General features: G+C 37.2%; 1 protein-coding gene across 1 annotated transcript in view; it reads right to left on the bottom strand.

The window, feature by feature from the left end:
* LOC145293102 (DNA-directed RNA polymerase III subunit RPC1-like) overlaps nt 1-2,762 on the bottom strand; it is a 106,161-nt gene extending 103,399 nt beyond the window's left edge. Inside the window, exon 1 of the mRNA XM_080139478.1 lies at nt 2,599-2,762. Coding sequence (XP_079995604.1) covers nt 2,599-2,642 — 44 coding nt within the window. The 5' untranslated portion in view covers nt 2,643-2,762. The remainder of the gene's footprint in view (nt 1-2,598) is intronic.
* Nucleotides 2,763-14,756: the final 11,994 nt, after the last annotated feature.

The following is a 14,756-nucleotide window of genomic DNA, read 5'->3' on the forward strand; positions in this document are numbered from 1 at the left end:
CAATGGCAAAATCATGACAGAACCTCCCCTGTTGTTCGAGTGAGTCAGCCATTCCACATTGTGGACATTGAAGTCACCACAAATGTGCATGTTAGCCGAAGGATGAGCAGATAGGATGTGGTCAGTTTTCTCAGATATGCTCTTAAAGAGAGCAACTTAGCTATTGTGGGGCAATAAAGGGCAAATATAAATGCAGTGGTGTAAGCAAGTGTGACCCGAAAGCACATGTAAGGTAAATTAGGGTCTTCACTGGAGATATCCCTACCACATGGAAAGCCATCTTTAATGTAGGTACATATTCCATGCCCATCTTGGGGGTCAGATTTAGATGTTAAGTTAGAGTATCCTTTTTTTATGAACTCGTCTAGGGAAGTGGTCGGCCCTATGCCAGTTTCGCTTAAGGATATGTCTGGTTTCATCTCCTGTAATTGGGTTTCAACCTCTGGAAGGTTGGAATGTAGACCCCTGATGTTGGAGAAGGAGACATAGTAGTAGGGGTCTACGTTCGAGGATGGGGTTCTAGGTTTATTTGTGATTTTTTTCTGGATATATTTCATGTTGAGGATTTGGGATTTGTGGAACAGGTCGACAGACTTGGTTAGAGCAGGACAGAGAGGGAAAGCAGGAGATAAAAAGACAGGAATTTTTTTTTTTTTTTTGTAGCACATAAGGTAAAGCCATAACAATTACCCACCAGAAACTTCTGCATGGTCCAGAATCCATTCACCAGATGGCAATACAGCAGCCCCAGTACTTTACACCTGCTCATAGGACAGCCCCCTTAGTGGTTAATCCAAGGTTCGGGTCCCTAACTATCAGGCAGATAACGTCAACCCAGATGAAACGTTTACCTCCAGCTTTCACAAGAAACACTCTTCTAGCAGAAAACACTATCAATAATTCTCCTACTCTTTATCTGTGCCTAAACCTAAACATAGATTCCATAAACAAAGTTTCTTTCTTAGAACTGCACGCCTATAGAATGGTCTTCCGTTTTCCTGCTTTCCAGCTGACTGCAATATAGTTGCCTTCAAGTAAACAAGTTTTTGATGAGCCGTTCCACTCAAATTAACAAATTTACCGAATTTCCATTACTAACGATTACTATATTGTCCAATTGTTTACTGTACACTCTTTAACCCTTATCCTCGAGTGACCTATTGGCCTTGATAAGTGGTGATGCCTATGTAAAAAAACAAAAAAAAAACAAATAAAAACTATTTTTATATAAAACACATTAGACCCAAATATAAAACCAGAAAAAAAAATTTCATTTTTAGTATTTTTTCATTTTTATCAGACTATATGTACGACATTCGAGGCCACCATATTGCTGTTAGAATTTGGCCTTTCTAATGTTTGAGATTGTCCTTTTTAAGGTCAAATTTGGCCTTTTTTATGCTCTTTCATAAACTATGTTTTTGGCCTCCATATTTTTTGTAATGAAAGAGCGTAAAAAAGGCTAAATTCGGCCTTAAAAATGCCAATCTGTTAAACCTTAAAAGGGTCAAATTTTAAAAGCAATACGACGTGTATATTTAGTCTAATAAAAAATGATCCAAAAATTTTTTTTTTTTTAAATCACAAATGACATTTTTTTCTGGTTTTATTTCAGCCTTGAGTCTAATGAGTTTTATATAAAAATAGCTTTTATAATTTTTTTGTTTGTCAAATAATTTACGCCGCTAAACTACACTGAACCAGCACCAGGCAAGATAAGTTACTCTTCTACCTAGCTGGGTAGGTTTAATGGCCGCAATGTATTTGTTACGCGGCCATTTTTTCTTGTGGTCGCGTAACGGTTGGCATTGCTCGTTTTTCCAGCCGAATAAACATTTTACATTAAGTAAAAAAAACTAAACCTACTCAGCTAGGTAGAAGAGTAACTTATCTTGCCTTTGGTAACATTTATTTGTTATATGTTTGATTTTTTTACCACTTTTTCGAACCTGTGGATTGTAAAACAAACCCATTAATTCTTAAACCTACTGGAATAAGTTTTGAGTGTTTTAACATAATTTAAAGCTTTAATTCGGTTCGAAAAACAAATAGTGTGAGTTGGTAAGTTAAACCGACAACATGCCGTATTCGGAGCGTCATTAATGGCTCAAAACTCTAAAAATAAACAAAATACTAATAGGAATCCATCCAGTAAGTATCACTATGGCATTTATTGGATAAATAGCTAGCAGTATATTTTTTATTCATTTATTTATTATTATTTTTTATTATTAAGACTTCTTACGATGAACGTCTGGATGTCGGTCATAGTGGTTCTCACTTTTCGAATTAAATTAAATAGGACACTTTCAAATACGTTCAACTATACAAAATTTTTCCATGTAGATAGAAGGAGTAACTTATCTTGCCTTTGGTAACAGTTATGTTATATATTTGAATTTTTCGCCCTTTTTTTCGTTTGTTAGCTTCTTTGCTAAATATTCTTTCTAAATCGTAAAACAGAAAGTTGTTTTTTTTTGTTTTGTTTATTTTGTAATGAATTTGTAATAAAAAAATAATAATTTAAAAAAAATCGTTAGCGAATAAAAATGCCTAATAATGCCAAAAAAAAAAAATTACGGATTAAAATATACTTACATTTTTTTAGCCACATCGACCTCCCGAAATTGTTCTTTGACCATTTTGTGGGAAGTCGATCCAACAACTGAATTCGTTATATTTCGTAAGATTTCACCATCAATAAAGTAAATTCAGCGGTGCTTGCGTTCTCCATTACATGTGATAAAAACACCGGAAACTGGTATCCGGCGGTGTTCATTCAAATATGTCTCCTAGAGAACTAATACCGATCACAACGAAAACATTCTGATAAAATCTCTTAAAAACAAGGTGAAATAGTAGTCACGAATAAGATAAAGCAATGATCTCTTGTCTGGTCTAGCACCACTCTCGCCAACAAAAATTTAAAGAATTACACGACTTGTGATAAACGTGACAATAACACAAGGAAAACGAACTCGGGTGTAGTGTTTTTTTATTATTTAAATTGGCACTTATGTATGACGCCAATTAAAAGTAAAGAAAACACAGAAAAGTACTCATTACATAATGAAGGTGTCATATTCCAAAAATTACGTAATTTGATTGAGTATTTTTTTATTCAAGAAAATTAAATTTTACGATTAAGAAAGTCTTAATGTTTTCGTCAGGCATTATGAAATTCAATGAAATATATAAGAGGAAGACAACTGTAGGGGAAAAGAAGTTTAAGTGAAATTAAATTTCTCTGCCCCAAACAAAATAATAATAAAAAGAAATAAAACACAATGACACCTTCTTCTCGTTTAAAATGCGCCGCATTTATTTTTCAACAAATTAGCAAGATGAACACGCAAAGTCCGATCTTGTAAAATCATTGCGGTTGGAATATTCAAATTAGGTGAAAATCCTTTGTGGAATTACTAAGATTAAAAGGTCATGTTAGATGAAAGTCCTTCGTTAAAATAATAAGATTGGAAGGTGAAAGTCTTTTGTGAAAATAATGTCCTTATTTCAAGGTTTTTGTTTTAACTGGCAAAGTTCACCTTATTCGAAAGTCCCATGAGGAAAGTAGTCCGTTGTTAATAATTCTTATAGAAAATGTATGGAATGTGTGCATAAGTGTGGGGTTTTTTGGATGCCTGCGTGGTGTGTGTAATTATGGTTTCGACAGATTTGAAAACGACGACGGGATGAAAACAAGAGACATGTTCTTGTGTCAAGTTGGAGCGAAAAGAGAGAGAGAAAGAATGTTTGTTGAGTTTAAATACTTCTTGAATTGGATTCAAGCACAAGATTGCTGCTGCTGATATTTGGTTTGGGAAAGCGTTAAAAACTAATTTTCTAAAATTTCTCATTGGTCGATATTGTCACGTGGTATTGTCTTCGTCTACGTCCGCCAGAAATATGTCCATTTTGCTTTTGTTGTTGTGAGAAAAGCGCGTGGGCGTATTTGAAATTAGTCTTTGCTAGAAGAACTTTTTTTGTGCAAATGCGCGGGAAATTGAAATCAATGAACGTTCGTTTATTTGCATGTGTGTGTGTGTGTGTGTGTGTGTGTGTGTGTGTGTGTATGAGTGACAGCACAAATACTCCCCCCCAGATTGAAAAAAAAATATAAAACTGTTTTTCTCTATTTTTTTTTTTTTTTAAATATGTAACGTAGACCTTAAAACGTTTCGGCCAGTGTACTTTTCTGCTGGTTTTTGTTTGGCAGTCGCGTCGACGTTCTGTACAAAAGTAGGTTTCGTAAGAGGTTGCTTCAGTGTAGGAATGATCTGAAAATCTTCTTCTATGTATGCCGGTTTAAGACGATCCAATGCGATGGTGTCTCTTTTTCCATTTTTTGAAACAGTGAAATATTTATCCTGCCTATTCAGAACTGGGTATGGACCCGAATAATTTGGACAAAATGGCTTTTTCACTGAGTCGTTCCTGACAAATACATGTTTGGTGGTGTGAAGATCTTTTGGGATATAGGATTGTCTGTCTGTCCTCCTGGTGGGTGTGAAATTTAGACAAGACATTTTGTCTTTCAACTCTGTTACAAACATGGTTGTAGGTGAGATCTCCGTGTGTTGATAAAAATATTGACCCAGTAGAGTCAAAGTGGAACGGAAAACTACCTCTGCTTGTGTGCTTTGTAAGTCTTTTTTTACAGAGTTCCGTATCATTAATAGTATCAAAGGTATATTGTCTGCCCAGTCTGTGCTGTTCAGACTCATTGCCAGGGAGGTTTTTAACTGCCTGTGAAAGTGTTCAACCAACTCATTCAAGGAGGGGTGATATGCCATAGTCTTGATGTGGTTCATTCCCAGTAATTGATTAAATTCCGCAAAAAGTGTCGATTGGAACTGCGAAACTCTGTCTGTTGTAATGACTGTGGGTACTCAAAAAATGGCTATCAAGTCCTGAAGTATGGCTCTGGCTATTGTTGCAGCTGAAGTATCCTTAATGGCTATGGCGGTAGGCCATCTGCTGAATCTATCGACGTGGGTAACGGTCCTACTAAATCGATGTGGATATTGGTGAATCTAGCATCGAGTATGCTAAAAGAACCCAGTGGTGATCTTGTGTGTCTGTGAATTTTGTGTTTTTGACAAGGTATGCACGTCTTAGTCCAATTTTGAATATCTGTGTTCATATTCGGCCACATGAAACGTGGCGTGATTAGCTTTAGAGTAGCTCTTTTTCCTGGGTGAGATAAATTGTGAAGATGTTGCAAAACTTGTCGTCTGAGGCTAGGTGGTATGTACGGTCGTGGTTGTTTCTTTGGCGTGTCGCAATCGCTGTACTGAAGGATACAGACATTTTTTTGAGTTGTAAGGATGTGTTTTCTGAACATCTTTAAACGTTGCATCTGATTCCTGTTCTCGTGCTATCAATTTCATGCTTAACAAGTTGGAATTTAGGGAAGTGATCATAGTTTTGGATAAGGCGTCCACTACAATGTTCTCCTGGCTTTTTATGTATCTTATATCTGTGGAGTACTGTGCAATGTAATCAGGATGTCTGATTTCTTGTGGGTCATATTTGTCTACATGTGTGTGCAGCGCATAAAATAATGGTTTGTGATTCCGTGTAAATTGTGAAATTTCTGCCTTCTAAGATGTGTTTGAAATATTTAATCGCCAGGTAAATTGCCAACAGTTCCCTCAAAAAGGTACTGTATTTTCTTTGCGTTTTGTTTAGCTTAGCCCCCAAAAAATGATATAGGTGACATCACATCATCGATCAGCTGGTGTAGTGGTGTATGACTGTCCCTACGGCTACGTCTGACATGACCTTTGTAAGTGTGAGTCTGCTATCTTCCTTGTCATTTATGTAAGTCAGCTTTGTGAAGTTTGCTAGGGCTTTCTTTGCTTGAGCAAAAGCTGCTAAGGCTGGTCCATCTAATGTTAACTGTTGGTTTTTGGTCTTGTTCTGCAACAGCGATGTTAGTGGCGCGAGAATTTCAGAGCAGTTGGGTAAGAATCGCTGTAGTAGTTGATTATCCTTATAAATCGACGGACTTGTCAAACAGATGTAGGCTGTGGAAAATTAGCGATAGCACTCACTTTTTCAGGTAGTGGTGATATTCCGCCCTTGTTGATCGTGTGTCCGAAGAAGTTAACTTCTGATTGGCCGAAGATGCATTTTTCAATGTTTATTTTTAGGCCATAATGAAATAATCTCTGGAAAGCTTGTTCCAGGTGCTGTTTATGTTCGTCAAGGGTTTTACTAGTAATCAGGACGTCATCCATGTATGCAAATATGAATGGCAATCCTCTGAAAACCTCGTCTATTAAGTGTTGAAAAGTTTGACTAACGTTTCAAAGTCTGAAGGGCATGCGAGTGAATTCGTAAAGTCCAAATGGTGTGGTCAAGGCTGTTTTATGGATATCCTTCTCTGCTACGGGAACTTGGTAGTATGCCTTCATTAGATCCAACTTCGAAAACGTTGTCGAGTTCTGTAGTCAGATCGCAAAATCGTGTTCGGTGCAGTTTCTGCATTTAGTCTTCTGAAATCGCCGCATAGGTGCCAGGATGTACTGTCTGACTTTTGCACCATGTGCTTTTTGAGGGTCGGATAATTCCCTGTTGTAGCATGTGCTCAAATTCTTCCTTCACTATTCAATATTTATCCAGGGGGGTCATAAAGTGGTTGTCCGGTCGTTTTAATGTAGTGTTTAGCACTATGCTTGACCATGTCTGTGTCCCTGAATGGCTGAGACGGCTGCCAATATTTTTGGAGTAATCGACGGATAGCTGGGTCCTCAGGTAGGGCTGAACTGATACCTGTTGACTGGTATCAAATGGTGACTCCTCTGACCAATTTCGTTTGGTTGTCTGTTAGCGTGTGGTTGGTCATGTCTGCAGACAAGTTGAATTTTGCCAGGAAATCCACTCCTATTATGGGTGTTGTTACGTTGGCTATAGTAAAAATTCATATGAAAGTTCACCTCAAGCCGATGTTGATAGTCAGTGATTTATCCCCAAATGTGGATATCTTGGTACTGTTGGCTGCTTGCAAGTGATAAGATTGGGTCGTAATCTTCTGACTGGTCAGCAGTGGGATTACGCTTACTTCAGCACCAGTGTCTATCAGAAAATTATATGCGTGAGTGTTGTCACAGATATAGAATAGACGACCTTTTACAGAAGGTCCAGCAACAGTCGTCATCTTTACTGGCTGGCATTCTCATTTCCCTGTTTGGTTCTGTTACTGAAGGAACAAGGGTGGGTACAGTGTCATGCGTTACTGCCAAATTTATTATGGTAGAAACAGTGTCCATTTGCTCTGTCGCGTTCCATGCTTCTACTTCTGCTAGTACTCCTTCACCTATAGGGTGACCTGTTGTGATGTGAGCACTGGCGATCTACTTTCAGTAAATCCTGTATTCGTTTGGACAGTTTCTCGACCATTGATTTTAGCTCGGCTAGCTCCTCGTCTCTTCATTGCATAGGCTGTTGTTATAGCGAATTTACTCGGCATGCCCAGAGGTTCTCGTGAATCTAGTCTGCTCTTTCCGCCAGTTTGTCAGGCTCTGTTCCTTCTGCAGTTGGTGCGAGGATTTGTACTGTTGATGCTGGTATTTATCCAGCCACAAACTACTCATTATGTTCTCCAACAGCTTTTTGTCTCCCAACAGGGTGCGCATGTGATGTAACAACTGCGACAGAGTGCAGTCTCCAAGTTCGACCTGCGTAAAGAGGTTGCGTAGCATTGACTCGTTGGATAAGCCAGTTCATTTTAAGATTGCTTCCTTTGGCCAGTCGTAAGTGTTTTCTTCTAGTATAGTTTCGAGTAAATCCCCATGACATCGGTATTGTGTCCCCATGACCAAGTATTGTGTCCTATGCGACGTTATTCGCTTCGCATCAAATAAAGCTTGGATCTAGATGAACCAGGATTCGATGTTGGCTGGGTTAAATAACAGGATGTTTAACGATAGGGTGGCTGGAGGGATTTCTGAAAGTGACGAATCCATGGTTTTTTTTCGCCTTGATTTAATCCCAAAATCGTTTGGAAGCCTTTAAATTGCCAGTCTTTGTTCTTTGCATAGGCAAGTAGTCGATGTAGATGGTTGTTTGCGGTTCCGGTTTAAATAACGTGATGTGGAACTCTTTAAACTGCAGCGAAGTATGAGGTACACTCACTTGTGTGCTGCTTCATGTTTGTAGGTTTTAGAAAGATGTAATTTCATAGCCTGAGACGAAAAAAGGAGAAATTGTCCTCAATCAGGGTAGACATGTTTTCTCTTTCTCGCGATAACCGCAAATTTTTATGTTTCAAAAGGATGTGCATGTTTTATCTCATGAATGGATGTCACCAATTTGTAGGGGAAAAGAAATTTAAGAGAAATTAAATTCCTCTGCCCCAAACAAAATAATAATAAAAAAAGAAATAAAACACAATGACACTTCCTTCTCGTTTAAAATTTTCAACAAAATAACAAGATAAACAAGCAAAGTCCAATCGGTAAGAGTTCTTGTGAAATGTGTGTGCGAGTGAGTGACAGCACACAACTCAAATCGAAGTGTAAAGGTAAAAATTCAGCCGTAAGTTTAATAAAGTTTAGTAGTAAATTCGCTAAAGATCATAAATTTGGATTTTTTTAAACTACTTGATCAAATTATGTAATTTTTGGAATATGACATCTTGTTTTGTAACGAGTACGTACAATATAGAGACATTTCTGTATTTTCTTTACTTTTGATTGCCGGCATAAATGCCGATTTGAATAAGCACCGAAATAAATATGCCTTTGGGGAAGGAGCCTTTAGAGTAGTAGTAGTAGTAGTAGTAGTAGTAGTAGTAGTAGAAGAAGAAGAAGAAGAAGAAGAAAAAGAAGACGAAGAAGAAGAAGAAGAAGAGTTGGTCAGGATTGAAAATTGCTGTTACTAATAGAGTTCAGGATCGATGATGATGATACGAGGGGTGTGCAATAAGTAATGCCCCTGACCCACTTCCCATAGCAGTAGAGCAACGAAACTTGGCACAGTTATTAGTCTTTCTCTACATAGGAACCGCGCAGAGTTATGCATTTCTCCCATCGTTTGATGCAGCTCTGGAGATCGTTTTTAACCACGACGTGACTTCAGAAATCAAGGCTGCATCATCTGGGAAATGCTTTCCTTTCAAAAACAACTTCATGGCTGGGAAGAGGTGAAAGTCAGAAGGTGCAAGGTCAGGAGAGTAGGGAGTATGGGGGAGGATTTCATAACCACACACCCGTGCTTCTGATCTAGCGACATGCGAGTTGTGGACCAGAGTGTTGTCCTGCAGGAGGAGGATAACTTTGCTGATCTTGCCCCGCCTCTAGACTTTGATAGCTTCCCTTAATTTCCTCAAAAGTGAAGCATAATAGGCTGCTGTAATTGTGGTACCCTTTGCCAGGAAATCTGTCATAACTACTCCGTCCTGGTCCCAGAAGACTGTGAGCTTTGGAGGAGGTGAGTCCAAGTGCTTCCACTGCATTGACTGGGCTTTGGCTTCTGGATCATAGTAATGAACCCAGGTTTCATCCTGTGTAATCAGTCTTTTGAAAAACTTTGACTCATCTTCTTGGCACATCTCCAAATTCATCCTCGAGCACTCGACGCGTTCTCACTTCTGGAATGGTGTGAGCAACCTGGGAATCCATCTGGCAGACACCTTATGCATATGCAAATGGTCATAAATGATAGTTTCCACAGACCCTGTACTAATCTTGACATCTTGGGCTATTTGGTGAATAGTAATGCGCCGATCTTCCAAAATGGCAGCCTCAACTTGACGGACAGATGCCTCCTCATCAATGGCAGAAGGGGGGGGGCGACCAGGTCTGGGAGCTGTTTCCACAGACTTCCGGCCATGTTTGAATTCACGATGCCAGCGTTTTACAAGGTCATATGATGGGGCATTATCACCATAAGTTTCTTTCATTTCATCAAAAGTCTCCTGTGGTGTGCGTCCTTTCAAATACAAAAACCAGATCACTGATCAACATTCAACAGGCTCCATTTCACACCTGACTCAGTTTAAACACCTGTAAAACAGAAACCACAATTAGTTCAGAGCTATAATTTGCCACATAACCCGTAGATATATAACTCATTGTACATGCAAAATTTCAGCTAGATCAGACAACTGAAAGTGGGTCAGGGGCATTACTTATTGCACGTCCCTCGTAGCAATATTAGAGAGTCTTCAGCTGGGTCAGCTTATCACCATCCACGACAATGATTCAAAGCCATCAAACACACCTTTACAACTCTAGACACAATATCTTTCCTGCTTTTCTATAAGTCCCTAATCAGTTCTTACTTGGAATATGCTTCTGTGGTCTGGTACCTAAAGTTAAAAAAAGAAACGGACGCCCTGAAACGAGTCCAGCGTAGAGCAATAAGACTTGTACAGGGCATCTCCAATTTGCCCTATTCTGAACACCTCGCCTGTGTCAACCTCCTTACTTTTGAATTGCACACACAACGCGTGAATATAATACAGACCTACAACACAATAACAGGTTTCAATAATGTCTACCATAAAAGACCTTGCACCAACTGTGGCAATTACGTGTTTGCTCCAGCCCTCAACTCATCTATCAAGGGACACAACCTGAAGATGCAGATCCAACATCATCTTTGCTCACATGGCCAATTCTTCACTAGCAGAGTTATTCCAATTTGGAACGAACTAAGTTCCAACACCATTACATGTCTTCTAATTACACCCAGCTACAGAATGGATGGACTACCAAGACCTATATCAAATTTTCTTACTGAGTGAGTGACCCTGCCTTCAAGTATTTTTTATGCACATTATAACTAGAGATACTTGACACTCTTCGACAGAAGAGAATCAACACCTTGACATAATGGTCTTAATACTCTAATCGAGGAATTAATGACCTATACTTAAGATAAATAGTTAAGAAAAATACTTAAGATAAATACCACAGTGTTTGAAATATAGCAAAGGCTGTGTTGTAGATTGAAAATCAATGTGTGAAACAAACAAGCTTTCTTTTCTTTCTTCGGCTTACTCTTCTTCTTTCCTTTTCATTTCTTTCATAGCAGTTTGGTGTCAGATTTTTTTACATTGAGGTGCGATTCGGATGAATAGTTAAAAGCAAATGGTTTGAATTACTATCCTTTTTCTTTATCCACTTTGCTGGAGCTCTCTCACTTCATCACTTCAAAAGAAAGTCAGTTTTCACAGGAGCATGTTAACTTAAAATATTTTCCAACCAATAAAAATCGTTTTAACTCCAAAAGTAAAAATCCTTGATCAGATTACCAGGCTGATGCGAACTTAGAAACTCTTGGTGAATTGAAATCAGAATTCTTCTGGGTGACACCAGTGATGCACCTTGATTCTCAATATTAACAAAACTCACACTAGAAGCCCCTTCTGGAGCGCCCCATGCTGATATTCCTTTAAGATTGTTGTCAGTAAACTCAGCCACCTAAAAGGTAAACATGCACACACACACACACACACACACACACACACACACACGCGGTACTCATGCATACGTACACACACACATATGCACATACACATGTACACAACAGAACTTTGAATCAAAATTTCTAATGCTTTTGTCTACTTCATATTCAAAATCTTTAAAGCCTCTCAACAAACTTTGGTCTTTCAAAGTATATTTTATATTTCTGTAAAATTGTTAATATAAATATATTTTGTTCATTAATTCATGTTTTCTAGCATTTATTCGAAGATTCTTATTGTTGAATTAGCACTTGTGAACTACTGGTAAAATTGTTGATATAAAGTTAGCATTTGGTTTTATTCCAAGGAATGCCGAGCTGCAAATGGGTTATGACGGTATAACCTTAGTTTAAAAACATTGTTTTTTTTTAAATTTGGAGATGAGGATTGATAATTTTAATTATTTGGATTATTCAGAGTATTAGTTTCATCTTGAGTTTAACAGAAAGATTACTACCTACTTATTACTATATATATATATATATATATATATATATATATATATATATATACGTTGTTTATTCATTTTTGTTTGCAATACTTTTTAAATGAATTCAATTATTTATACGAAAGTGTATTTTTACCTAAATACGAGTCGGGAATAATGTTCTCTTTGACCAATTTGATACCATTAAATGGGGAGCGGCATATGTATTTTTTTTAAATATAATTATCCACTGCCATGTGTTTCGTCATCTATAACTCATCAGAGTGGCTGAATCTAGCAAGGTTTGAAATCGGGACCTCATGGTAAGAAGCCTAAACTTCTACCACTGGGCTATCTCACATGACTGCTGGATGTATCACTTTTTATGTAGATGATTATCTGTTTTTGTTTGCGATACTTTTTGAATGAATTCAATTATTTATACAAAAGCGCATTTTTTTTTTTTTTTTTTCTTCATGTAAATATAATCATATCTTGCTGCGATGTGCAGACCATTTTGATCATTATTGATCTCATCAGACAAGAAAAAGTTTGAAAATTAAAAAAAGTTGAAAAATGTTTTATAATTTTTGAGGAGGAAATATTTTGTCATATCTAACGTGTAGCATAGTTTTTACCTCTGTTGGAATTCAATGATTCTAATCCTTTGAATATTTTCAACCTGGAATATATATATATATATATATATATATATATATATATATATATATATATATATATATATATATTCCCAAGTTTGACAGAAAAATTTCTGAGTTCACCAAGATACAGTTAAAAAATGTTGAAAGTTACATCACCAAAACGTTGTGCAAATAACACTCAAAATGAGAACAGTAGTCCGAAAAATCCAAATAATGTTAAAAAACATTAGTTTCTACATCATCTCAAAACAGACATTCATTCGCCTTAATTAGTTTGAAACACATCGTTAGTTGTTGGGTTTTATTTAATGTCCATTACGGTATTTTATACTGAAACAAAACATATATAAATGTCTTCTGAAGATGATTGATTAAATTTCAAGCTATGCAACAATAAAAGTCAGATGAAAGCAGAGATGAAATGCAGTTTGTTTTTATGCCGCAGCAAAAATAAGCAATTTATTTCACCAAGAGATACATTTATGAATGGTTAGTTCCTAATCAGCTTGCTTCTCCAAAAATGATTGTTGGCATATGGACTGTGATTGAAGAAAAGTATTGTATCATCAAATGGAAAACAATGTACACATATAAAATATGCAATAGATTTCTTTCACCCCTGTAGAGGTCCAAACAGAAGATATGTTGTGAGACTGTCTCTGCTCTATTGTTATTTTCATGGCAAGCGCTTGTCTGAGCTCCAATCTATGGTCCCCACTTTGTCAAACTTTCACAAAAAAAACTCAACTAGTTACAACTACAATCAACAATTTCCCCTCCTCCCTATCTGTGCCTAAATCTAAATGCAAATCTCATGAACAAAGCTCTTTCCTAAAACTGCCCACTTGTGGAACACTGTTTTGCTGACCTACTTCCCAGCCGACTACAATATGGTAGTCTTCAAGTTCAATGTAAACAAGTTCTTGTTGAGCCGACTTATACCATTAACAAATACTGCACTACCACCTTACATTCATTAACCCTTATCCTCGAGTAGCCTTCTGGCCTTGATAAGTGGTGACTCTCTTATAAAAAAAGGTACAGTAATAGAACTTTGTGTCAGGTAGCAACAACTGGTAAGTAAGTTCACAAATAAACCGCAAAGTGTTTACTTTCCAACTCACAGTTTCAACTGACTTCAACAAGTTCTGAATTTTTGAGATGATGGCTGATTGTTTATATTACTTGTTTTCATCCGACTATTGTTCTTATCTTGAGTGTTATTTGTGCAACGTTTCAGTCGATGTAGCCTTTGACCTTCGGCAGGTATGTTGATTGCCATCTTGGAAAAGAAAAGAGAAAAATGACTGGTTCCGTAGCGGGTTTTGTATTCTTGGAGTTGTTTTTGTTTTGTTTTGTTTTTTTTGCTGTGGTTTCGTATGTGCGAAAAAAAATTGGGTTGACAAAGGGAGGTAACTCTAATAAAGTTTGACAGAAAATTATCCCCTTTTACTGTTAAAATTTTAAAGTTATATCCCCAGTTGCATGTATATCTCCATTAGGGACAATGACGACATTAGGTTTTTGCAACTCTTGCAGGGAGGTGTTGAAATCTCCTTACATGCAGCGCCTGGAATTTTCAAATTAGTTACTGATCTGATACTGACCAGGCTGAACGTTGCTTAACTTTGGTGATCTGGCAAGAACCGATGTGTCAACATGATTATGCTTTATTTATTCATGCTCAATGCTATTAAATGGTCAGGCATTTCATAACATTGAGTCTGACTTTTATTGATCAAGTATTAAGTCATTTGACTCAGAATATTGATGATCATGTCCACAGTGTCATTATTCAAAACCATGGTGGATTAGATCTCATTTGGTTGATCACTCATCTTGTATGGCAGTAAATATATCTGAGCAGCTGATACATTGATCGACAGTTCATCCGTGTATTCTTCCATGTTTCTCTGCTAAGTCATTCTTTGTGTAATCACGTTGGAGTCACCACATGTTGTGATCCTGTTGTTGCATAGCTGATGTATAGTGAGTGTATATATAACAGGTGTATATGTATAAAATGTGTACATGTTATAGAGTCATCTATATAATATTCATTGTGTGTGTGTGTGTGTACGTTTTTAACACATATAATAAATAAATAGAGATACCTTCACTAATAGTCCAACATACTAGACAAATAACATTTTTGTCTGCTTGCCCAGAAGGACATACCTTTTTGCTCACA

Source organism: Euprymna scolopes, chromosome 14 (genome assembly GCF_053919585.1).
Source record: "Euprymna scolopes isolate OS-2025 chromosome 14, ASM5391958v1, whole genome shotgun sequence".
Lineage (NCBI taxonomy): Eukaryota > Metazoa > Mollusca > Cephalopoda > Sepiida > Sepiolidae > Euprymna > Euprymna scolopes.